The sequence below is a fragment of the Vulpes lagopus genome, chromosome 1, assembly GCF_018345385.1.
Source record: "Vulpes lagopus strain Blue_001 chromosome 1, ASM1834538v1, whole genome shotgun sequence".
Classification (NCBI taxonomy): Eukaryota; Metazoa; Chordata; class Mammalia; order Carnivora; family Canidae; genus Vulpes; species Vulpes lagopus.
In genome coordinates, this window is record NC_054824.1 from 75,304,236 (window position 1) to 75,328,922 (window position 24,687).

General features: G+C 54.3%; 1 protein-coding gene across 20 annotated transcripts in view; it reads left to right on the plus strand.

The window, feature by feature from the left end:
- Window positions 1–2,417: 2,417 nt before the first annotated feature.
- The window catches only part of TNK2 (tyrosine kinase non receptor 2), a 43,251-nt gene continuing 20,981 nt past the window's right edge, over window positions 2,418–24,687 (plus strand). For 3 of the 20 annotated variants that reach the window (XM_041754192.1, XM_041754209.1, XM_041754222.1), the window contains exon 1: window positions 2,741–3,088. Coding sequence is in view for 6 of the 20 variants with exons in the window: in XM_041754143.1 (XP_041610077.1) it covers window positions 23,187–23,264 (78 nt within the window). In the remaining 14 variants the exon portion in view is untranslated. Of the gene's footprint in view, window positions 3,089–18,495; window positions 18,642–19,997; window positions 20,078–22,080; window positions 23,265–24,687 lie in introns of those variants that run through there. The other 17 variants (XM_041754168.1, XM_041754178.1, XM_041754213.1 and 14 more) reach the window with 14 other exon arrangements.

The window sequence follows — 24,687 nt, forward strand, 5'->3', positions numbered from 1 at the left end:
CCAGATAACCTTGCACTAGGGATGTAATAGGCATGGCTCTGGCTCTTGTGGGCGCCTGGACAGGAGGCAGAGGAATCAGAGTTGGCCTCCCTAAGAAAAACACCTGGCAGGACCAACCAGGATACAAGTGCTTTGACCTCTTGCTTTGTTTGATTTGGAGCTGGATTTACAGGCAGAAAGCTTGCTCCAAATCAGTTGTTTGCATCTCTTGACCCCCCAAATCTAGTCAGACCCGATGCATCCCAAGGTGAGGCTCCTGGGTTTGGCATTGCTTTCCTTTGTGTTCATGGTTCAGAGCAAACGTTGGAGTCAAAAACTGGATCTGAATCCTGGCTTTAATACCACCAGCTGTATGACCCTGAGCAAGTTACTTAACAATGAATGTCAAGACCATCTTTCAAATGAGGATGGTGATGTGTACCTCATTCGATTGTGGTGGCAGTTAGATGAGAATTGAGAATACCTGCCAAGCAGGCCCTTACCCACAGGAAGGTTCCGTAAACCTTAGCAATGGGCGTCACTGAGGGAGTGTCAAGGAGGTTGGGAGGGGACTCTCTGACTCTCTGGGATGCCCTCCTGCCGGCTTTCTCCCCTGAGAGCAGGCAACAGGGGGAAGGAGGCTGTACCCAGAGGTGGAGTCCGTCCTGGCCGCCCTGGACCCTCTGCTGGGCCAGGCAGGGCATGTTCACCCCCTGCTTGGTGGCTCCCGCTTCCTGACTAAGGAAATCTGCTCCACATACTATTATCAAATAATTCAGTGGAGGGGCACTTGGGGGGCTTAGTCGGTTAACTGTCCAACCCTTGATTTCAGCTCAGGTCATGATCTCGGCATCATGTGATTGAGCCTTGCCTTGGGCTGTGCACTCAGCCAGGAGTGGGCTTGAGATTCTCTCCCTCTCCCTCCGCCCCTCCCTCTGTGCATGCTCTGCTCTGTCTCAAAAATAAATAAATAAATCTTTAAAAAAAAAAAGTGGAAAGTGGCCCTGCCTACCTCACAGGGCAAGACACCATGACCCAAATCCACCAGTCCCGACCCCCACAGGTGCCTGGAACCCATTCTCTTTTCACTGCCCTACTGCCTTCTGGCCACGGCCCCTGGGCCCAATGCTGGACAGCAGGGGTGTTCTAAGCGCCATCCTTACCCAGTTCTTTGATGTCCTATCCTTGGGACAGTTCTCTCTGGACTTGTTTTATTGTTGTGCCCATTATATGGATGAGGTAGTCGGTAACAGGGTTCTAGGCGCCGTGGCTAAGGCTGCCTTCAACTAGCTAGGATCTGGGTCTGAGGGCTGCGGGATCCCTGGGAGCTCTGAATTCTCTCCTTCCTTGTGGGTGCAGGGGGGAGAGCACCCAAGAGGGAGGAAGGGACGTTTTTCCGCCTGCGTTCCCAGAAGGAAGTGTCAGCGGCCTAAAACCACCTGTCCCGGGCTGAAATGTCCTCCTTTGATCCCAGGGAAAGGATGGAGGTGTCCCAGGTTCCCAGGCCTGGGGGGGGGGGGTGCTCTCGCAGAGAGATTGAGGACTTGAGTCCCTGTCTGCAAACAAACACTCCCCTGACTGTGGCCTTGGAGACTTTCCAACGAACCTCTCCGTTTCAGAAACACAGCAGCTGAGACCAGCTGGAAGGGGCTCTTCACAGTGTCCCATGGAGGTCAGCGCGGTGGAGCTGCTGAGAGTTGGAGACTCCCGTTCCAGTGCTCCTTCACGGAGCCGGGCGAGGGCACGGCCTCAGGGTGACCCCCCGCCGTCGGCTCCATCTCTCCTCTCAAGGTGGGCCTGGGGTGGGGAGCCCCCCAGTGAAGCAGGGGGGCAGGTGGCGGCCCCCCGCCCTCCCCTCCACCCGCGAGAGGCGAGGGGAGGAGCCAGCGAGGCCCGGCCCCCTAAGGGGCGGGGCCACCCGAGACCACGCCCCCGGACGGCGCAGGCGCAGGCGCAGGCGGGCTCCAGGAACTCGGGCGGGCGCGCGGGGCCGCTGCACCTGCGGGGCGCGGGGCGCGGCGGGCGCGGAGGAGCGGGGGCGCCGGCCTCGGCGGGGCTCGGCGGGGCTGGGCGGGGGGCGGCGGGGGCGGCACCATCTGGAGGGGCGGGACCGCGCGGCCTCTCGGGGGCAGGCGAGCGCGCGGGGCGGGGGCGGGGGCGGCGCAGGAGGAGCGCGGCGGGCTGAGCCCCGCGCTGCCGGAGCAGCGGCCGCAGCGGGTCGGGCGCCTGAGCTGGGGCCCGCAGCAGCTCCGCGGGCTGCGGCTCGGCGTGGAGGAGCAGGGGGGCGCGGGGCCGGCCGTGCAGGAGGAGGGCGGGGTGGGCCCGGGGGTGCAGGAGCGGGGCGGCCGCGGCCGCGAGCCCAGCCCGGGGGGCGGGAGGGGCCCGTCGGACGGCGCGGGCTGCGGGCGCCCGGCGCGGTGGGCCGGCTCGGCGGGCTGGCCGGTGGCGCAGGAGGAGGGGCTGGGGCCCCGCGGGCAGCACCAGGAGGAGGGCGGGGGCAGCCCCGCAGTGCAGGAGCGCGGGGAGGCCCGCGCCGGGGTGCAGGAGCAGGGGGAGGGCGGCCGCCGGCGGCCGCAGCAGCCCGGGCCGCTCGCCGAGCTCGGAGACCGCCCGTGGGCGCGCGCGGAGGGGCCCGAAAGTTCCGCGGAGCGCGGGGCGCCGTCCTGGGAGCGCGGCGGGGCCCTGCGGCGGGGGGCGGCCCCGGCTCGCCGCGGGGGGCTCGAGGTCGTGGGCAGGGCCCGGCCGGTGGGGCCCCGCGGGCCCGAGGGGGAGGGGCGCCTGGGGGTGCAGGAAGCAAACTGGCTGCCCGGGGTGCAGGAGGGGCAGGCGGTGCGCGCCGTGCAGGAGACGCACCTGGGGGAGCAGGCGGGGGCCGGGCGCGGAGGGGGCCCCCCTGAGGGGCTCAGGCCGCGGAGGCGCCGGCGGAGGAGGAGGTGGTGACGCCCAGGCCGGCTGCCCCGCGCCGGGGGCGCTCCCGGGGCCGCGACGGGCGCGCGATGTAGGGGCGCGGGGGTCGGAGCGCGGGAGCCGCTGCCCGGGATCGTCGGCGGCCGCCACGGCCCGGACCCCAGCGGAGCTGCGTCTGCAGGGAGGCGGCCCGGGGCAGCAGGTAAGGAGAGCCCGTGGTCCTCGGCGCGAGACGTGGGGGGCGCGGAAGCGGGGGCTGCAGCTGTTGCAGGGGAGGGTGGCCCGCTCCGGTCCGCACCTGGCGAGGGGGGGAGGGGGGAGGGGTGCGGTTTCCAACAGCCAGACAGGACCCCTCCCCCAACAGCGGGCAGTGCCCACCGGAGTGATGGGGCATTTCCTGGAGTCTAGACTGGAGAGGAGACTTGCTGGGTGGCTGCCGGGCCTGGGCGGGAGGCCGCAGAGGAGGCAGCGCCCCCCCAGCCGCCTGCCCCTGTCGGTGGGGCGCCTCCAGGCCCGGGCTGGGCTGGTGCATCCAGCACAGGTCTCCTCGGGTCTTCAAAACACATTCCGTAAAGGGAAGGGGCGGCATCGCTCCGCGGGGACCTTATCTAGTAGCCCTACCAGCCACGTGACCCGGGGTGACAGGAGGGTGGCGGCTGGTGACCTGAGCACTTGAGCCTGACCTGCTCCAGTCACACCTTCTGGTCCCAGCTGCTTAATAGCCCAGGATCCAGGGCCAAGGGTGAGGAGGGGCAGGGGGCAGGGGGCAGAAGTACTGGTGACCTGTCCTGCTGCTGCGACTGAGCATGGGGTGTCTGTGCTGCTGGGCTCTGGGCATCCTGCGTGGCCCGGAGGAGGTGGCCCACGGCTGGGCAGCTGTGGCATCATGGCTTCTGTGCCAGTGCGGGCCAGCCCCAGCCCAGCCTAGAGGTGGGGCGTGCAGGGCTGGCGACGGACCTGGCTTCTTGCTGACTCCCCCGAGGCCTGGGCGCCAGGCCTGCTCCTGCTTGGCCCGGAGGGCTTGGTTGGCCGGTTATGGACCCGTCCTCCTAGGGGCGCTCCGCCCCTACCTGGCACCGGGCAGGTGCCTGCTTCCCCGACCGCCCAGCTTGGGGTGGGTGCCCAGCGCCTGCCCACCTCAGCCTCCGCTGGGTCCTGTCTTTGACCCAGCTGCAGGTGTGGTCCCTGAGTCCCTGGCCCCCGACCCCTGTCTGAGCCTGTGTCGTGGAAATAGCCCCCTCCTGTCGGGGTGGGGGCGGTGGCAGCGGAGCCCTAGGCCCGCAGCTGCTGGGCTGTGCTGGAGGAGCCAGTTAGTCCGCTCCTTCATGCAAACCCCAGACCGATTGTCAACTCGTCCCACGCCTGCCTGTCACACTGCCACCCCAAACACTCCTGCCGGAAGTTCAGCTGCTGTGTCCGCGATGCCTGGCTCCTCTGGGACGGCCAGACAGGTTCTGGCTCTCTGGCTCCAGCCGAGAGATGGCCTGTCCTGAACCCGCGGTGTACATCTTGATCCTATTGCACATCAACTTTTTTGAATTTGTGGTGGAGGAAGAGAAGCACAGATTCGGGTTTAAACTACTTGCTAGCATGTAACCTCCTGGGGCAAGAGAATGACTCGGCTTCAGTTTCTGTGCAGTGACTCCTGGTCTTTCCTGCGGTGCCCTGAGTGCAGAGGGCTCAGACCCCTTGGGGCATCGGGTGCCCACCTTCCCACGTCGGGGAGGAGGTGTCGGTGCTCCCAGACCTTGCCCTCTGCTCCCCGAGTCCATGAGTATCCTCTGCCTTGTGCTTTATTCTGGAAAACGAAGTGTTTATTCTTTCTGTTTTTAATAACAGCTTTATTGAGGCGACGTACAGTGATTAGAAAATGTTTAATAATAAGTTTTAATCGATGTACATATCTGGGAAACCACCACCACAATCAACATAGTGAATATACCTATTATCCCCCACCTCCCACCTCGAGGTTTTGTGTCTCTCCTTTGCTGTCCCTTTTCCCCAGACAACAGACTGGTCTGCTTTCTGTCACTCTACATTAGTTCAGATTACCTGGAATTTTATGTAAATGGAATCAGACAGCGTGTGGCTCTTTTTCTGCCTTGCTTTTTTGCACTCAGCATAGTCATTTTGAGATTCATTCGTGTTATGTATTTCAACAGCTTATTCTTCTTTATTGCTGAGTAGCCTTCCTTATGTGTATATACCGCAGTCGGTCCATTTTCCTGGTGATGGGTTGTTTTAAGTGTTTGGTTATTACAAAGAATTATTGTGAACAAAGAATTATTACTGGGAACCTATGTGTAAGTTTTTCTATGGACATGTTTAATTTCTCTTGGGTAAATCCTTAGGACTGGAGTTGTGAGTCATGCGGTAGGGATACATTTAACTTTTAAAGAAATTGCCAGGCTGTTTTCCAAGGTGGTTGTACTGTTTTACCACACCTGCCAGTTGTGTATGAAAGTTCTAGTTCAGGGGGGCATCTGGGTGGCTCAGTTGGTTAAGCATCTGCCCTTGGCTCAGGTCATGATCGCGGGGTCCTGGGATTGGGTCCCCATTGGGCTCCCTGCTCAGAGGGGAACCTGTTTCTCTCTCTCCTTCTGCCACTCTTCCTCTTTGTGCTCCCTCACTCTCTCTCTCTCTCTCTGTCAAATAAATAAAATCTTTTTAAAAAAAGAAAGTAAGCTTTAGTTCAGGGGCGCCTGGGTGGCTCAGTCGGTTAAGCTCCGTCTGCCTTCAGGTCAGGTCATGATTCCAGGGTCGTGGGCTGGGGGTGAGCCCTGAGTCAGGCTCCCTGCTCCACAATGGCCTGCTTCTCCCTCTCCTTTTGCTGCTCCCCCTGCTTGTGCTGTCTCGCCCTCTTAAATAAATAAATAAATAAACAAACAAATAAATAAATAAATAAAATCTTTAAAAAAAGTTCTAGTTCATCCACTCTGTTCATCCACTCCACTTGATATGATCACTTTAATTTTATTTATTTTTAAAGATTTTATTTATTTATTCATGAGAGACAGAGAGAGGCAGAGACACAGGCAGGGGGAGAAGCAGGCTCCATGCAGGGAGCCCCATCCCAGGGTGCTGGGATCAGGCCCTGAGCCAAAGGCAAATGCTCAACTGCTGATCCACCCAGGCGTCCCAACTCTGTACCTATTAAACAGTAGCTCTCCATTCCCCCTCCACCCCAGCCCTTGGAACCACACTCTATTTTGTCTTTATGAATTTGACTTTATGAATTCTAAATACCTCATAGGAATAGAATCATATAGTATTTGTCCTTTGGTGACTGGCTTTTTTCATTTACCATACATAATGTATTCAAGTTTCATCCATGTTGTAGCATGTGTTAGAATTTCCTTCTTTTTTAGGCTAATTGTAAAACCCATTTTAGACTAATATACCACATTTTGTTTTCTGTTCATCTGGTGGTGGTTGCTTTTACCTTTTAGCTATTGTCAGTAATGCTGCTATAAAATGGTCTTTTTTTAAAATTTCAATCTCCTGTTGTTTGCTGTTAGTATATATAAAACACAACTGATTTTTTTTTTTAAGATTTTATTTATTCATTCATAGAGACAGAGAGAGAGAGGCAGAGACACAGGCAGAGGGAGAAGCCGGCACCATACAGATAGCCTGATGTGGGACTCGATCCAGGGTCTCCAGGATCACGCCCTGGGCTGCAGGCGGCGCTAAACCGCTGCGCCACCAGGGCTGCCCAACACAACTGATTTTTGTATATTGACTTTGAATCCTACCACCTTCTAAATGTATTCTAGTAGCTTTTTTGTAGTTTCCATTGGATTTTATACATAGACTGCCTTGTCATTTGCTATAAAGACAGTTTTACTTCTTCCTTCTTCCTTTCTGATTTTTTAAAAAAGATTTTATTTATTTATTCATGAGAGACACAGGCAGAGTCATAGGCAGAGGGAGAAGCAGGCTCCCCAGAGGAAGCCCGATGCAGGAATAGACCCCAGGACTCTGGGATCATGACCTGAGCCAAAGGCAGACGCTCAACCACTGAGCCACCCAGGTCCCCCTTCCTTTCTGATCCTTATGCCTGATAATTCTTTTTCTTGTCTAATTGCACTGGCTATATCCTCTGGTATAAGGTTGAATAGAAGATAAGATTACGTGTTCCTGATCTTCAGGGGAAAACATTTAATCTTTCACCATTATGCATGATGTTAGCTGTAGGTTTTTAATTAATTTTTTTTTTAAGATTTTATTTATTCATGAGAGACACAGAGAGACAGGCAGAGACATGGCAGAGGGAGAAGCAGGCTCCCCGCGAGGAGCCTGATGTGGGACTCCGTCCTGGAACTCCAGGATCACGGCCTGAGCCGAAGGCAGATGCTCAATCACTGAGCCACCCAGGCGTCCCTGTAGATTTTTCATATGTGATCTTTATCAGGTTGAAGAAGCTCCCTCTATTCCTATTTTGCTTTTGTAAAATGTTTTTTTTTTCTCTGTGATTCTAGGATTTTCTTTTACAAATTCCACTTTGTCGTGATGTATTATTTTTTAAATGCATTGTTGGATTCTATTTGCTAGAGAATTTTTTAAGAATTTTGCACTTATTTATTTTATTTTATTTAAATTCAATTAGTTAACATATGATGTATCATTAGTTTCAGGTGTAGAGTTCAGTAATTTATCAGTTGCATAAAACACCCAGTGCTCCTTATATCATGCGCTCTCTTTAATGTCCACTCTCTCCCGCTGCCTCTCCAGCAACTCCCAGTTTGTTTCCTGTAGTTAACAGTGCATCTGTTTATGAGGACAGTTTTCTTATACTGTCTATAGGATTCGTAATATACTTCTTTGACTTATAGTCTGCCTTCAAACATAAATATCTATCCTTTAATAGTAATAGTAGTATAAATAGGTAATGGTATAAAAACCTATATTTTTATTTCTCTTCACTGTTTTTGCTATTCTTGTCAAAAATTACTCTTATACGTGTTGTAAACCTACACTCTACTGATCTTTTTTTTGTTGTTGTTTAAACAGTCAATTTATCTTTTAAAATAATCTAAATAGGGCAGCCTGGTGGCTCAGTGGTTTAGCGCCGCCTTCAGCCCAGGGCCTGATCCTGGAGGCCCGGGATCGAGTCCCACGTCGGGCTCCCTGCATGGAACCTGCTTCTCCCTCTGCCTGTGTCTCTGCCTCTCTCTCTCTCTCTATGTCTCTCATGCAAAAATAAATAAAATCTTTAAAAAAAATCTAAATAATAAAAACATCTTAACTATTTACTCATATAGTTATTTCTAGTGCTTCATTTCTTTTTTTAAAAAATTTATTTATTTATTCATGATAGACACAGGGGGGGGAGGGCAGAGACACAGGCAGAGGGAGAAGAAGGCTTCCCGCAGGGAGCCCGATGTGGGACTCGATGCTGGAACTCTGGGATCCCTAGGATCACTCCCTGAATCAAAAGCAGGCGCTCCACTGCTGGGCCACCCTGACGTCCCAATTACACTCTTTTTAAAAGTATATTTTTAGGTGCGCCTGGGTGACTTAGTCAGTTAAGCATTGGACTCTTGATCTCAGCTCAGGTCTTGATCTCTGGGTTATGAATTTAAGCCCTGCATTGGATTCCCCACTGGGCATGGAGCCAACTTTAAAAAAGAAAAAAAAACATATATACAGACACACCTATTTTTTAATAGTAATACAGTTTTATAGTAATAATTTTAGTGATTTTTAAATGTTTAATTATTTAAATGTCCTTGTCTGCTAATTCTGACATTTGTGTCAGGTCTAGGTTGGTTTTGATTAATTGCTTTATCTCCTCATTATGGGTCACAGTTCCTGGCTTTTTTGCATGCTTAATAATTTTTTAGTGGATGCCAGACAGTGTAAATTTTACCTGATTTTTTTTGCTAGGTGCTTTTTGTATTTCTGTAACTATTTCTGAGCTTTATTCTAGGATGCCGTGAGTTGGAAACAGTTTCATTATCTTAGGCTTTGTTTTTTTTTTTTTTTAATTTTTATTTATTTATGATAGTCACACACACAGAGAGAAAGAGAGAGAGGCAGAGACACAGGAGCCTGATGTGGGATTCGATCCTGGGTCTCCAGGATCACGCCCTGGGCCAAAGGCAGGCGCCAAACCACTGCGCCACCCAGGGATCCCTTAGGCTTTGTTTTTAAGACTTGTTAGGTAGTACCAGAACTATGCTCAATGTAGGGCTACTAATTCTCCTGCCGAAGCAAGACCCATCTCTGAATTCTAGCCAATGCCAGGCTTTTCCCATTTGACTGGTGGAAACAGGCATTTTTCTCAGCCCTGTGAGCACCAGGCATTGTTACTGCTAATCCGGATAGTTATTTTCCCCAGCCTTGGGTAATTTCTGCACATTCACTTGATGATTACTGTTTAGTTAAATACTTGAAAAAAAAAAAAGAAAACTTGAGGAGTCCCTTTACAGACTGTGGTACTCTTTTCTCTGATGCTCAGTTCTGTGAACTCTGCCCCCTTGAGACTCCCCAGACTCTCGGCTCTATCTCCTCAATTTGTGGAGTCTTCTGGGGTGTGACTGGTTCCCTTTTCTGTGCTGTAGCTTGGAAACTCAACCATAGGGCTGACTTCTTGTGATAGGTGTCACTGTCTTTTGTTCCCTGATATCTTGTGTCTTCAAAACCATTTTGTATATTTTGTCCATTTTCTGTTGTTGTTGTTGGAGTCAGGAGAGTAAATCTGATCCTCGTTATTCCATCTCGGCCAAAGATGAGAATTTGAGTTTATTTCCCTCATTGCCACCCTTCTGATTTTTCAGTCTGTCCACTCTAGAAGTGTCTCATTTTCCTTTCTGTCTACTCTCTATGTTTACATTGTTATGGTGTAGTAAACTGTAATGACTTTTCTTGTCCTGCACAACTTTTTGTTCTCCCTGGAGTTGCTTTTGTTTGCTTAGTTTTCTGCACATCTTTCAATTAGCCAAATTCCAGTAGCTGTCTACATTTCTCAAGATGTCAATTCCATTAGGTGTTCTATCAAACGTATTTTTCTGAAGAAGTCTCCTTCAGAGCCTCGTGCCCTGCAGCAACATGGTCTGGTTGCTTTCTATCACAGATGCTTGGCTGTCCTCTCGGCACCTCCTTTCAGCATTTTGAGCATCTCCTTCACTGCTCTTCTGTGTTGGATCTCCTGTGTGCATGTCTTCCCCTTTTTTGGTTTACTTTTTTGTTTTGGTAGAGCCTGTCCTTTAGTAGCTTCCTGAGAGTGAAGGGCGTATGGATGGGAGATTATTTGGAGACCTTGCCAGCCTGATAATCAGCTGAATATAAAGATCTAGGTTGGAAATTGCTTTCCTTTGGCATCTTGAAGCTATTGCTTTTAGGTTCTAGAGTTAACACTGAAGCCTGAAGTCACTCCATATCCTGTGTGGGACCTGTGCGGTACCCTCTACCTTGCTCTGGAGTGTGTAAGATCTTTTCTTTCTCTCCAGTATTCTGTTTCCTAGTGATTTCCTAATTATTTGGCTCACTGTGGGTCTGTTTTTATATTGTGCTGTATGCTCAGTGAACCCTTTTAGTTAGGAAACTTGTAGTTCAGGTCTGGGAAGTTTTCTCGTATTATTTTGGTCTTTTTCCTCCCTCATTCCCCCCGCCCCCAAGCTCCTTTTGTTTAGATATTGGACCTTCTTCCACTGATCATCTGGTTTTCTTTTCTTTTTTTTTCTCTCCTGTTTGCCATCTTTTGTCTTTTGCTCTTTATTTTGGACTTTATGCTCCATCCCTTCTATTGTAATTTTAGCAATTTTGATAGCAGTAAATTTCTAATGATATTATTATTATTATTATTATTATTATTTTAATTTATTCATGAGAGACAAAGGGGACGGGCAGAGAGGCAGAGACACAGGCAGAGGGAGAAGCAGGCTCCATGCAGGGAGCCTGATGTGGGACTCCATCTTGGGACTCCAGGATCACGCCCTGGGCTGAAGGCGGCGCTAAACCACTGAGCCACCCGGGCTGCCCAATATTATTTTATTTTTAAAGATTTTGTTTCTTTATTTGACAGAAAGAGAGCACAAGCAGGGAGAGTGGAGCAGGAGAGAGAGAGAGAGAGAGAGGGAGAAGCAGGCTTCTGGCTGAGCAGGGAACCCAAATTTGGGGCTCAAACTCAGGACCCTGAGATCATGACCCTGATCCAAAGGCAGTTGCTTAGCCGAATGAGCCACCCAGGCACCTCTCTATTGATGTGATTTTGTGTCCCATGTGTGGCAAGGATGAAATAGACACAAAACTCCTAAATTCAGCTTTAGTAATAGAAACATTGGGAAAATGAATTAGGACTTTTGATAGGGAAATACCCACATTTCACTAAAACAAATGAAAAACCCCAAAAAACTCCTCCCTAAAAGGGCTTAACCTGATAGTTTTAAGGTCTGGAGTAAAAAAGAAATTAGGAAGGTTGAGATAAGTGTGAGCATCTAATAAGGAGAATATTCTCAGAATGAATTTCTTGGGAATTCAGTGGAATGATTTCTCCATCCACTGACATTACTGGGACTTAGAATTGAGAGGCATCGTGAGTGTAAGTAGTCCCAGAGACTGATGTTCATGATGAGAAGGGCCTTCTGCAAAGGGGTCACTGTCAACAATGGGAGAGAATATGTGAGAACAGGACTGTTTTGGCCAAGTGATTGGCATGATTCCAGGCTTTCTCCAGAGCAGTGGTTCTCAACTCCAGTCTGGATTCATCTGAAGAGGCTTTAAAGATCCGACCTGTCAGTCTCACCTCCGCCAAGTTGATTAGAACCTCAGCAGGTGGGGCCTACACGTTGACACTCCCCTAGCTCCGAGGGATTTTAATGTGTCGCCAGTGCACAGGGCACCTCCTGAAGGTCCTTGCTTTATAAAGGTCTATGGGACCAACACGTGTCACTTGGGAGCTTGTTAGAAATGGAGAATCTTAGGCCCTACCCCATGTCCGTGAAATCTGAATCTGCAATTTAACAAGATCCCAGGTGATCTGTATGTGCATTAAAGCTTGAGAATCACTACCTCATCTACCCATTAACATATTTATGAATGAGACCTGCTGTGGGCCAGACTCTGCTGGGTGGGGTGGGGATGGGTCTGTTGAATTTTGTCTGTCACCTACTGTGTTTGTGATCTTTCTCCCTAATAATGTCTTGTGCTTATTTTGTGGATACAAAATCTTATCTCTCTGAGTATATATTAATGAGTATTTTTTGTCTTAAGTTTCCCTCATAGTCGGTTTCCCCTTGGTTGCTTTTTTCTTCGTATTTTGCATTCTCTCTTCCATGTTAGAGGCTTGCCTTGGGTGTCTGGTAATTTTGTGTTATCTGTTTGCAGCCAAAGGGTAAGAAACTACAGTACTGGATAGACTTGTGATGGAGCTTCTTTGTGTGGTGACCTGGGATGGGCCATTTGTTGGGAACTCCTGGTGTCGGTATCTTTATATCTTTCTTGGCCTGGTCAGAGTCATCAGACAAGATAGTCTTATCTCCTACCAAGAGGTGGAAGCTTGGCTTCATGTTCCAGGAGCAAGTAGAGAAGGGAATTGGGATGTCAACATCTAGGTGTGCTTTCTTTGTTCAGGATAGAGCACACACCTCCCTCCTCCCCCAGCATTCCCTGCCCCCCATTCTCCACCAAACCCACAGTCCAGTTGAGAGGTCCCATTTATCCCTTCTAGGGAAATCCCTGGCTTTTGCAGGGTGGTAGAGGGATAGCCACCCAATAGGGAAGGAGTCTAAGGGGGTCTTATGGCTTCTTAAATAGCTTTTAAGTAATACTCTATATTTTTAGCACTTCTCTGCCACCACTTCTTTTTTTTTTTTTTTTAAAGATTTTATTTATTTATTCATAGAGACAGAGAGAGAGAGGCAGAAACACAGGCAGAGGGACAAGCAGGCTCCACGCAGAGAGCCCAATGTGGGACTCCATCCAGGGTCTCCAGGATCACGCCCTGGGCTGCAGGCGGCGCTAAACCGCTGCGCCACCGGGGCTGCCCTCTGCCACCACTTCTTGTATAGATTTTTGGGGCTTCCATTTCCCAGGCCATTTGAGGATTCTCTGGGGTCAGCCAGCTGCTTCTCCCCTTGGGAGTTCATGATTTTTCTCAGGTCTGCTCCTTCTTGTCACTGGCCCATCTGCTTTCCAACTTCCAAAGTTTTGTTGTAGTTCTTCTTCCCATCCTAGAGACTTCTGCCATTCAAAAAATTTCTCTTCAGAACGCCTGGGTGGCTCAGCGTGTGAGCGTTTGCCTTTGACTCAGGGTGTGATCCCAGAGTCCCACGTCGGGCTCCCTGCATGGAGCCTCCTCCCTCTGCGTGGGCCTCTACAGCTCGCTCTCTCTCTCTGTCTCTCATGAATGAATGAATGAATGAATGAATGAATCAATAAATAAAAATCTTTTAAAAACAAAACAAAAAATTTCTCTTAATTTTTTTTTTCTTTTTAATATTGTAGTTTGGTGGAGTTTCGGGAAGGAGTGGAACTGTGTATGTGTGTGTGCAATCTGCTGTCTTTTCCGGGAACCTCTATCCTTTCTTTAAACTTCCTCACAGAATCCCTGAAGTCATTCAGTATGTATTTAATGATAAGACCCCAGCTCTGCCCTCCGTGGACCTGCATATATGAGCCAAGAAATTCAATGTGCAATTGTATGCGGGCTGAGCCCTGGCTTTCTGTCTTACTCTCTGCAGGACCCTGGTCACCTTTCCAAACTTCAGTTTTCTCACCTGTTAAACGGGGATAATGCGGGATAGTAAGGGGAGGTTTTTAATCAGTCAATGAAGATAAAGCTGTTATATTTATTTATTTTTATTTATTTTTTAAAAGATTTTTAAAAAATTTATTCATGAGAGACACACACAGAGACAGAGACGTAGGCAGAGGGAGAAGCAGGCTCCATGCAGGGAGCCCAATGTGGGACTCGATCCCGGGACTCCAGGATCACCAGAGGACTCCTGGGGACTCCAGGACCTGAGCCAAAGGCAGACACTCAACTGCTGAGCCACCCAGGCATCCCAAGCTTTTTTTTTTTTTTTGAAGTAGGCTCCACACCTAGCGTGGAGCCCATCTCAGGGCTTGAACCCATGACCCTGAGATCAAGACCTGAGCTGAGATCAAGAGTCTGATGCTTAACCCACTGAGCTGCCCAGGCACCTCCCCCGTCTCCCTCTCCTCCCCGCCCTAATAAAGCTTTTAAAGAACCCGGCTGGCTCAGTCAGTAGAGCATGTGATGCTTGATCTTGAGGTCTTGAGTCTGAGCCCCATATTGGGTGTAGAGCTCACTAAAAATGAACCAATGAATGAATTTTTAAAAACCCGTTGCTTTCTACTAAAAAAAGAAAAAAAAAAAGAAAGAAAAAAAAAAGAACCTGCCCATAGTGTCTTCTTGAGGACCCAGACTATAAGTTCTCCCTTCTATGTCCCTAGAACCGCAGCACAGGGGGAGCACATCGTAGGTACGTGGTGAGTGACTGGGGACGGGGTTGGCGCGAGTTTTGGCCTGGTCTCTTCCTTCAGCAGCGGGGCCTTCTGGGAGCCCCGGAGCCGAGGGCTGCGGCTGGGCGTGAGAGCCCTGGGTCCTTCCTGTCTCTGCTTGTGGCCCATGTGCTATGCCTGCTCTCTGGCCCCTTACCTTTTGCTCGTCCCTGACCTTGGCGCGGCTGCCCGCTCTGGCTAGAAGCGGATCACCGCCCCTCTGAGCTGTCGGTAGCCTCCAGTGCCGGACAGGAGCTCTGTAAGTGGGTTGCGCCAGGCAAGTCCCTTCCCCTTTTAGGGTTTCAGTTTCTTTATTGCTAAAATGGATGGGCAGGATATAGTGGGTGGCGAGTGGACAACATTTCTTTCACTCCAGTTTCAGACCCTTCCTCTGCTGGGCCCTGCAGCCTGCCCTGCCGCGGGAGTTGCTAGCTCCTGGGGTCTGGTGTAGACGTGGTCTAGAGGGGATGAGCAGTCCCTCTTGCAGAGTCAGTGCTCCGCCAGTCACAGCTCTGGCTTCTCTCCCCACCCCACCGCCAGCCTCAACAATAGGCCCCTTCAGCTCTAGGTTCTTGCTGAAGGGGTGGGGGTGGGGTGAGGCCTGAGCCAGCAGGCAGGAGACCAGTGGCTGGTGGGGGAGCTGGGCTGCCTCCTTCCTCCCTTCCCGGGAGGCTCTGCATCACCCAGTGCTGTGATGATGCCTGGGCCAGAGGATTGGCAAGAGGCAGCTCTCCGCAGTGCCCTGCATCCCAGGCCTGGCACCAAGGCATGCCTGGTGTGCGTGTGCACAAAACCCAGACAGCTGCTGGAACTCATCCTCTGCCACACACGAGTGGTGTGTTGTTGGTGGGAGGAGTGCCCGGGAACGTGTTGGGGCTCTCGGCGTCCTGTCTCTGGGTGTCAGGGTTGGCATGCCGGTCTTGAGCTGCTGGATCATGAAACGGCAACAGAATATTTTCAGGCCCAGCTTGGTGCATGTGGGGCGGTGTGGAGTCAGCGTGGGTCTGTGTAGTGTTTCGTCAGATTCTTGCCTCTGTCCTCTGAAGTCACACCTCCTCCTCCGCTGGAGTCGAAGAAGATGAGGCGTGGCAGGTCCATATCTGACCTGGTCCCCTGCTTCTGTGCCCGGCCCTCCCTCACGCCCCTTGGTGAGGCTGGGATGCCTGACAACTGGGACTGGGACTTGCTTCGCATCAGAGCTGTGGTGTCTGTCCTCCAGCCCTCCAGCGGGGTCCAGTGAGACGCAGCCTCTGCAGAAGCCGGCCCCGGGGCTCCGTCGGTCTCAGGGACTGGCCGTGTCCTCCCGGGTGCTGAAACGGCTTTGTGGGGACAAAGTAGCTTAGTGGCTCTGGGACAGGAGTGGCTGTAATGAGATTGGCAGCCCCTCTTTCCACAAAGGTGCTTGCTTTCTGGATTAGAAATGCTGGGGGGAGCAAAGCCCGGGCGGGTGGAGGCAGGGGGCAGTGAGCTTATTCCTGGTGTCTGCTGGGAGTAAGGCGCCCTCCTCTCTCCAGTGTCCGTCTGATGGGTTTGAAGTCCTGTTAGCAGACTCTCTTGACCAACTACCTTGCCAGCTTCTGGCTTCAAACTGGCAGATAAAAACAGACAGTTACAAGATACAAACCACAGTAGAGGTTTGCATATAGAACTCTCTCTCCGTAGAATTCTATATTAATACGGATTGTTGTAAGAATAGTGACCCTTTATGGATCAGATCGTGGTGGATAATTAATTTTTAAATTCATTTGGCTGGGATCCCTGGGTGGCTCAGCGGTTTAGTGCCTGCCATTGGCCCAGGGCGCGATCCTGGAGACCCGGGATCGAGTCCCACATCGGGCTCCCGGCATGGAGCCTGCTTCTCCCTCTGCCTGTGTCTCTGCCTCTCTTTCTCTCTGTGTGTCTATCATGGATAAATAAATAAAATCTTAAAAAAAAAAATTCATTTGGCTATTTTCCACATACACTATACTGTAGTTGACTTTTTTTTTTTTTTTAAGATTTTATTTACTTATTTGACAGATAGTGAGAGCCAGTGAGCACAAGCAGGGGGAATGGCAGAGGGACAGGGAGAAGCAGGCTCTCCACTGAGCAGAGAGCCCGATTCAGGGCTTGATCCCCGGACCCTGGGATACAATCAACCTGAGCTGAAGGCTGATGCTTAACTGACTGAGCCACCAGGTGCCCCTATAGTTGACTCTTTTTCAAAAATATTTTTATTTATTTATCTGAGAGAGAACAAGCAGGGGGAAAGGGCAGAGGGAGAGGGAGAAGCAGGCTCCTCACTGAGCAGAGAGCCCAACATGCTCGATCGCAGGACCCTGGGATCATGACCTGAGTCGAAGGCAGATGCTTAACTGACTGAGCCACCCAGCACCCCTGTAGCTGACTCTTGAACAACATTGGGGTTATAGGTGCTGACCCTTCTCGCACAGTTGAAAAATCTGCATATAACTTTTGACTCCCCCAAAACTTAACTACTGATGGCCTCTATTGACTGGAAAACTTAACCAACTTAACATAAATATGTGCAATCACTTAGCACATATAAAATCACATATTTTATATGTTATATGTATTATATACTGTAGTCTTACAACTCTAAACTGGAGAAAAGAAAATACATTTCCAGTACCATACAGTGTTTACTGAAAAAAATCCATGTATAAGTGGACCTGTACTATTCAAACCCAAGGATTAGCTGTATTATGTTTTATACCATTCCTGTTTTCAAATATTATTTTAACAATAACATGGGAAGCATGTCAAAAATAACCATTTAGGAGTAGGAAATGGCAGTTTACAGAGGACATGACATGGGTCTTGAGGAATGTGTAGAGTTTTCATCATGTAGAACAAAAGAAGGACCATCACAAAGGGGATCGCTCAGAGACATTAAAACTAAAGAAGGGAGTATATTTAGGGAAGGGCAAGTATCTGATTTGGTTGGAACATGGAGACATTTGAAGAAAATGATAAGGTGTGGAGGTGGACAAATAGGCAAGGAGTGGGTCCTGAAGGGCCTTGTATTTGGCTTATTGAGGAGTTACAGGATATAAGCAGGGGAGCGACTTCGGATACAATAATAGCAACAGGGGCCTGTGGGCCGGGTGCTGTGCTAAGTGCCGTTCATGATCTCATTGAATCTGCACTCTGTGAAGGAGGTGCTGTTTATTCCCATTTTACAGATAAGGAAATTGTGTCATAGAAGTTAGGTTATTTGCCCAAAAGTTGCCCAACTAGGAAGTGTCAAAGCCAAGATTTCAGCTCAGGTCTGTCTGATTCTTTTTTTTGGTGTTAAGATTATATTTATTTACTCATGAGAGACACAGAGAGAGGCAGAGACACAGAGAGGGAGAAGCAGGCTCCCTGTGGGGAGCCCGAAGTGGGACTTGATCCTGGGACCCCAGGGTCATGCCCTGAGCTGAAGGCAGAGACTCATCTGCTGAGCCACCCAGGCATCCCCTCGTTTCTTTTCTTTTCTTTTTTCTTTTTTTTTTAAGACTTTACATCTGTCTGATTCTTGATCCCATTGGTATAGATGGGAGGAATGATGAGGCAGAAACAAGATTTTGTGGCCTGCCCACTGGGGAAGGTAGGAAGTTGGGGGGAGGCCCTGGGGTGAGGTTTCTAGCCTGGGTGGCCCGTGTTGGCTTGTGATATTTTCGGTCAGGATCTAGGAGCCTGTGTGAGCTAGCTTTAAGGGGATGATGACAAGCTCAGTTTGGATATAACAGAATTTGTGGTACCCATGCATCCTCCTGGTGGAACTGTCCTGGAAATGTCTGCAAATGTGGGCCTAGAGCTTCAGGAGGTCAGAGATGGAGACAGTCGGCACGTGATAATTGGAGCCCTGCGAGGAGAGGAAGGGACACTCGGCAGAGCATCCACTGGGAAGAGAAGGGAGAGTTAGAAGTCTTCGGAAAATATCCGCAGTTAGGGCAAAGGGAGAAGAGGCTGCGGGGCTGGACTTGGGGCCTGTGGGCCTGGCACCACTGAGCCAGTCCGCCTCAGCTTTGCCTCTCCTCAGAACTGCAGGTTGCCCAACTCCTGGAAGGGGTTGGGCCCCTGTGTCCTGGAGATGGAGAGGGTGTGGACAGCCATGCTGCACGTCTGAATCACCCCTGTCTCTGTTGGCCTCAGGCCAGCCTCCTCCCCAGACCAGTGTGATGTCAGACCTGGACTGACCTGAAGGCGTGGGGTTACCTGGTGCAGTTCCCTCTGCGATGAGGTCCCAAGGGGAACCAGCCTGGCTTCGGTCCAGAAGCTTGGGGCCGGCGTACAGAGGGGTGAGTTGAGGCTGTGTGGGCTTGGCAGGGCTGGCATGTGGAGGCAGGATAATCCTGTGGCCGGGGGAGGAACTTTAAGCCCCCCCCCACCCCTTCCACAGTGTGTTGTTTTCCCTCCAGGGCTTACAAAGAGGGGATGGCAGGGATGGGAGGGGGCTGCATAGGAGGGGGCAGGCTTGGAGGTGAGGTTGGCATATACTCCCAAGAATACGGTAGATTGTTTTGGAAAAATCTCTTGGCCGGAAATTACATGTCATGTCTGCTCCTCAGTGTGGATTTGTCACTTCACTGATGCTGCTGGAGAGGCTGGGGGAGGGGAGTGGAAAGCCGAGAGGAGCTGGTTCCTGGCCACTCCCAGCTCCCTGTAGAGATGGGGGTTGTTCTAGACCAGAGGGGTACACATGGAGGGCAGGTTCCCTCCGAATCCCACAGGCAGTCTGGATCCTGCAGCTATCTTACAGCAGGATGGCATTAGGAAGCAGGGGGGTTATGGGTGGGGGAGGGAAGAGGAAAGCGGGAGGGAGGAATGGTCTGGATCACACCCTCCATCCAGCCAGGGGAAGAATGGATGGGCCTGATATTTCCAGCTTTTTTCCCCTCTAACTTAGGGTTAGTATAGCCTCCTGACTCTGGGTTCTTGCAGCCTCCCACAAAACTAGTTTCTGCTCTAGCTGCGGTAAGATGCCCAGGAACTTCTGCCGGGAATAGATGCCCTGCCTGGCAGGGTCAGCCCCCTCCCCGCCCCCCCTGCTCCCCGGGGGTCAGCCCCCCCCCCCCCAGCATGCTTCAGGATGGAGAAGGAGCCCGTGAGGAGCGTGAGCCTTAGAGAAACTCACCTATAGCCTCCTGGGGGCTCCTTCCTCCGTCTTGAGGTTGAGTTTTGGGGGGGATGGTGGGAGGGCAGGTGTCCCCGCAGCATCTCTGTCCTCCTCTGCCTCAGCCCCGGAAGGGGAGGGTTCCCTGAGCTCAGCCCTAAATACCTGGTACTAAGGAGTCCGAGGATGCTTCAGATGCCAGCAGAATGAGCGGGTGTGGGGGGCCCCGTGGGGCCCTCGGGGCCGGAGGAGACGAGGAGCCCCTGCGGTGGGGCTTCCTCGCCGGAGCTGCGCGCAGGGCCCCGCGTGGGCACGTGTTGGGGCACCTCCCCCGGGAGCAGGTCAGCCCCGCCCTGAGCCCCCGGCACCCAGCCCGGGCAGCCCTGGGGATGCGGGGGAGGCCGCTGTCGAGGTCGGGCTGGGGCGCCGGGGGCGTGGCTAGGGCTGTGGGGCGGGGCTTCCGCGCCGGGGGCGGGGCTAGGGCTGCGGGGGGCGGGGCTTCCGCGCGGGGCGGGGCCTGTTCCCGGGCCGAGGAGGGCGGGGCGAGCCGCGGGGAGCCCGGCAGGTGGGCGGCCGGCGGGGGGCGCGGGCTCGCTGCCGAGCGGAGCGGAGGCCGGCCAGGTGCGGGCAGGTGGGCCGGGTGGGGCGGGTGGGGGCAGGGGCGCCAGGCCCCGCGGGGTGGGGAGGGGTCTCGGCCCAGGCGGGATGGATGCGGTGCGTCTTAGGCCATCTCCGTGGACCTCCGCCGGGACCAGGGGGCCCTGCTGAGTCCGGGGCCTAACTGGGGGCGGTGGGGGTCCAGGGGGTGGCCCGGGGGCCGAGGGGAGCCCTGGCCCCGCGGTCGTGGAGGTGCTGCGGCCCGGGCCTCCCCCGGGGGTCAGCGGGCGGGAGGGGCGGCCCCGGGGGACCCCATCCTCGGCGCAGGCCCCGGGGACCCCCGGGCTGGCCCTGGGGGGGCGCCCAGCAGCCCCTGCCTCCCCCTCCCCCGCAGGATGCTGGAGGCCCGGCCTCCCAGGACGCAGGGCGGTGACGCCGCGGGGCGCGGGAGGGGGCGCGGGAGGGCCCTGCCCCTGCCCCTGCCAGGCCGAGGCGGGGGGGGGGGGGGGGGGGGGGGGGGGGGGGGGGGGTGCCCCGGGGGCGAGATCCGCACAGCAGCGCCTGCTGGGGGTGAGGAGGGCCCGCAGGTAACGGGAGGAGCTGGGGGGGGCAGGCGCCCGGGCCCCACACCCATCACCTGCCCAGGAGCACAGGCCCAGCCCGCAGAGCCCCAGGCCTCCCGGGGTGAGGGGTGCCCGCCCCTGGGCCCCGGGCAGACCCGGGGGGATAAGGGGGCGGAGGGCTGCTTGTGTGTGCGTGTGCAGGGTGCGCCGCCAGTCAGCGGTGCCACCTGCCTCGGTGACCCTGGGTTCCCTGGGTTCCCTGGGACCCACTTACACTGCAGCCCTCCGCGGGAGCCCCCAGGAGTAGCGCCAGGATTTGCTTTGCTGTTTTAGGGGCGCTGCCGCCTCGGCCTCCCGGCGTTCTTGCTCACTTGAGAATGTGCACATTAACCTAAATGTCCTTGTTTGCTTTAAAGAAAAATCCCTGCATTCATGGGGCCGCTTCCCTTCTTGGAGATCGAGCACTTTCTCTCTTGGTCAGCAGAGGGCGGCCGCTGACAGGGCAAAGGGGGGCAGAAAAGGTGGAGGCTGTTTTCTAGGGCGAGCAGAAGGGGTCCTGGAACTGGCCTGAGCTCCCACCTCTGACCCGGCTTTGCTTTTCCTGGATTGCTGAGCAAGCTGCTGAGGCCTGCTTCTATGCGACTCTTAGGGGAAGAGTCCGGCATAGGGTTTTGATGGACTTGGGGCTCGTCTTTTGGGGGCATCCAGAATTTTTAATCTGGCCATTCTGATCCAGCAGCCCCCGTCTTACAGCAGAGGAAGTAATTTTTCCTTAAATTGTTCCCTAGAGTCCCTGGGGCTCCTTCGAGGGTGGGGCCTGGTGGTAAATAGGCAGTAGGTTTCCCTGAGCCATGGGCATTGTCTGGCGGCGTTTGGGGGAAGAGTCACTTCCAGGGTGACCTCAGCCTGACTTCATCTTGTCCATTAGCTCTGACCCCAGCCTCAGACCATGATTCACTGGACCAACAGGAGGCAGTACCTGGCGGGCGCCACAGGCTTTGGGCGGTGGATGACACGGGCTGGGGGTGTCATCCCCCTCCCTCCCCCTGCCAGGGGGCCGTGGGGTCAGAGCAGGAAACGGCTGACCTTTCAGGCGACCACCTCTCTGCTAGGAAGTTCGAGTACTAACCGAGGTCCTGGAAAGAGAGCCTAAGATGCTGGCTCCCCGAACTCTCCCCCAGCTGCCTGCCCCCCCACCCCCCACCCCCGCCAGCTGGGGTTCCCAGAGCCAGTAGCCAGCTGGATAGGGACAAGAGAGCAGTGTAGGAGACACGGGCTCCCCGGGCATGGCTGCGGAGGGGGGAGGGGTTGCCGAGGGAGACTGCGAGGACTTCCTGCAGCTGTCAGGTGTGTCTGGGGGCTGCAGTGAGGGCGGTGTAAGAGCAGCTGGCACTCTTGAGGAGGGGCAGAGGGATCATTTGTCAGCGGCAGGAACATGGGGGGCTTATGGGGGCTTGATGGAGTGTCTCTAGTTCCTTTAGCTGAGGCTGCTGTCTGTGGGTGGGGGTGCTATACGAGAAACCTCCTATATAGCCTGGAACCCTATTGCTTTGGGGTGGGGGCATCCCAGCAGAGTGTAGGGGCATATTTGTTTGTTTTGAGGGGGCTTTGGATCTTAGCCAGCTGGTCTGGGGGAGGAGGCACCCTGGATGTTGCGGGCAGTGCAAGGCAACCCCAGGGGAGGGGGTGGAGATTCCTCACCCCCCCAACCCCCCTCGCTCTTGGCCGGACTGTCCCACTCTGGCAGGCTGCTGGCCTCCTATTTCCGTCGGGCACCAGGGTAACAGGGCCACATTAGGGCCTGAGCCAGGAGACGCCCAGCCAAGGCTGGGACTTGGAGATGGGGGAGGGTCTCTGAAGGGTCTGCCTACTGGGCCCAGGAATGACTGACTGGGGCTGAGGCCCCCAACTCAGGCTGTGTTCTGGCCCCCACGGCCCCAGACAAGCCCATATGGGAGTCTGTACCCCTCTTTGTACGGTGCTGCTCGATTCCCATAGCCCCCACCCTAAAATCCCAGGAGTTGTCTGCAGCTATGGGGGCTGGGGTGGAAGCCAGAGACAGGGGGCCTTGTGTATGGGGAGACAAGGGGGCAGCGCGGGTGGCTGGGAGGAAGAGTCCCCCTATTCCCGCCACCCTCTTGGCAGTGATTCAGAAAGGTCCTTTTTCAGCCAGTGTCAGAGCTGCTCAGCTGGGGAGGGAGGGAGGAGGGCGGGCGGGCGGGCGGTCAGGGGGGGGAGCCAGGGAGTAGGGCTGAGCTGTGACCACTGCGCTGAAGAGCCCGCAGAGCAGCAGGACGAGGACCGAGGACCGGGCCGCAGCCAGCCCAGAGGAGCTAACCTGCTCCTGCTGGACGGACGAGCCAGCTGGGGAAACAGCTGTGCAGCCCAGGAAAGGGGCCCGCCCTGTTTCCTGCCCCACTCCGCACCCCCGTGTGGGATCTGGGGGACTCCTGGGGCTAACCTCTGGTCAGCTTCCGCTGGGCAGGACCTTGAGCTCAGGAGCTAAAGCCCCTGCTCCCCCCCTTGGGCCAGAGCCCCAGCGCCTGGGCCGGGGGTCCAGCTCCGCTGAGATGCCCGCAGCTCGGCGGTTCCCTGGCCTAGAGCTCTCCTTCCCTCTCCTGGCCAGACTGCGGCGCCGCCTGTACACAGTGAGTGAGGCTGGGGTGCGGGTGGGACTGGGGGGGGCTGAGGGCTTGTGGGGGGCGCTGGGCTCCGGGCCTCTCCCCTGGACTGCTGCAGTCTGGTTGGTGAGCGCGTCGGGACGGGGACGCCGCCGGCCGCGGGAAGCGTGGGTGCCGGGAGGGCGCCGCTGCAGACACAGGTGGGGACCCCGGCCGGGGCCCCCCAGCCGGGGACTGAGCCGAGGGACATGCCATCTGTGCCCTGTGCTTCCCGGCCAGCGAGGCCTGGTGAGGAGGGGACGGGGAGTGGGGGGGCGGGGGCTTGTCCAGGGTCACCCTGGGACTGGCGGAGGGCAGGAATGAGGGCCTGGTGGCTTCTCCTCGCTGGGGTCCTAGTGTTCCCAGTTCCCCGCACACCCCCACGCAGAGCAGCCCTGTCCCTGGGGCTGGGGGGAGTGTCCAGCTGGGCAGGCAGGGCTGTTCCCGGTGTCTTGGCGAAAAGAACCAGGCCACTCTGTGCTCTCTGAGCGGTGTCAGAAGAAGGGCTCCGTGTCTGGGGTCCGCGCAGTCCCCGCAGTCCCCGCGCCCAGGGCACGGCCCTCGGCTCTTGTTAGGAGCACTCGGGGGTGGGAGTGGGGAGCCTGGCACCCTGAGACTTGGACACGGGGCAGGAAGGGGAGGGGGTCTCTAGGCTGCTGACCCTGCTGGCAGGCCGCGCCCTGGGGCACGCGGGGGGTGCCATCACCTGCTCCCCACGGTAGTGCCGTGGCAGTGGGAGTGGTGGCGGGCCCTGCCCGCGGCGGCAGACACGCAGCCTGGGTCGGTGATTTTCACGGTGCACCTTTGGGGCCGCCTTCTGGAAAGCAGCGGCGTCCTGCCCTCTTCCGTCCACACTCCTTTGTGTGTGACAGCTACTGTCGTTGAGGATAAGTGAGTGACTACAGCTAACTGCTTAGACTCGTGCCTGGCATATGGTAAATACAGTCGAAGCCTTAGGGTGATTGTTTTTCTTCTCGAATAAAATTAATAGAAATAGAACCTTCTTGCCGTGTGTGTATATTGTCAGTGACCGGGATGTCACCTGTAGTTGAAAGGAGGAGTGAAAGGACGGCAATGATAGCATTTCCTGATACGTCAGGGCCCTCTGACCTGATGGGGTGGTCAGCGCTAGGACCTCCAGTAGAACCACCGGGGAGGCAGCGTCTACAAGTGCTGACCCACAGGGGAGTTTTGAAACAATAAAGTTGGGTTGCCTTCAGTGATGTTTTTCTAAGTAGCGAACAACTTTTGGTAAGTTCTGGATAAAACAAAGGCCAGTCCCCCCCCCCCCCCCCCCCCCACCGTTTATGTGTTTGTTCTCGGTGCGTATTGAAACTGCAAAATCCGGTTTTGTTCGCACGTGAAATGGAATTTGGTTCTAGGTTCGGATGCTTATAAGCCAGTTTCCCAC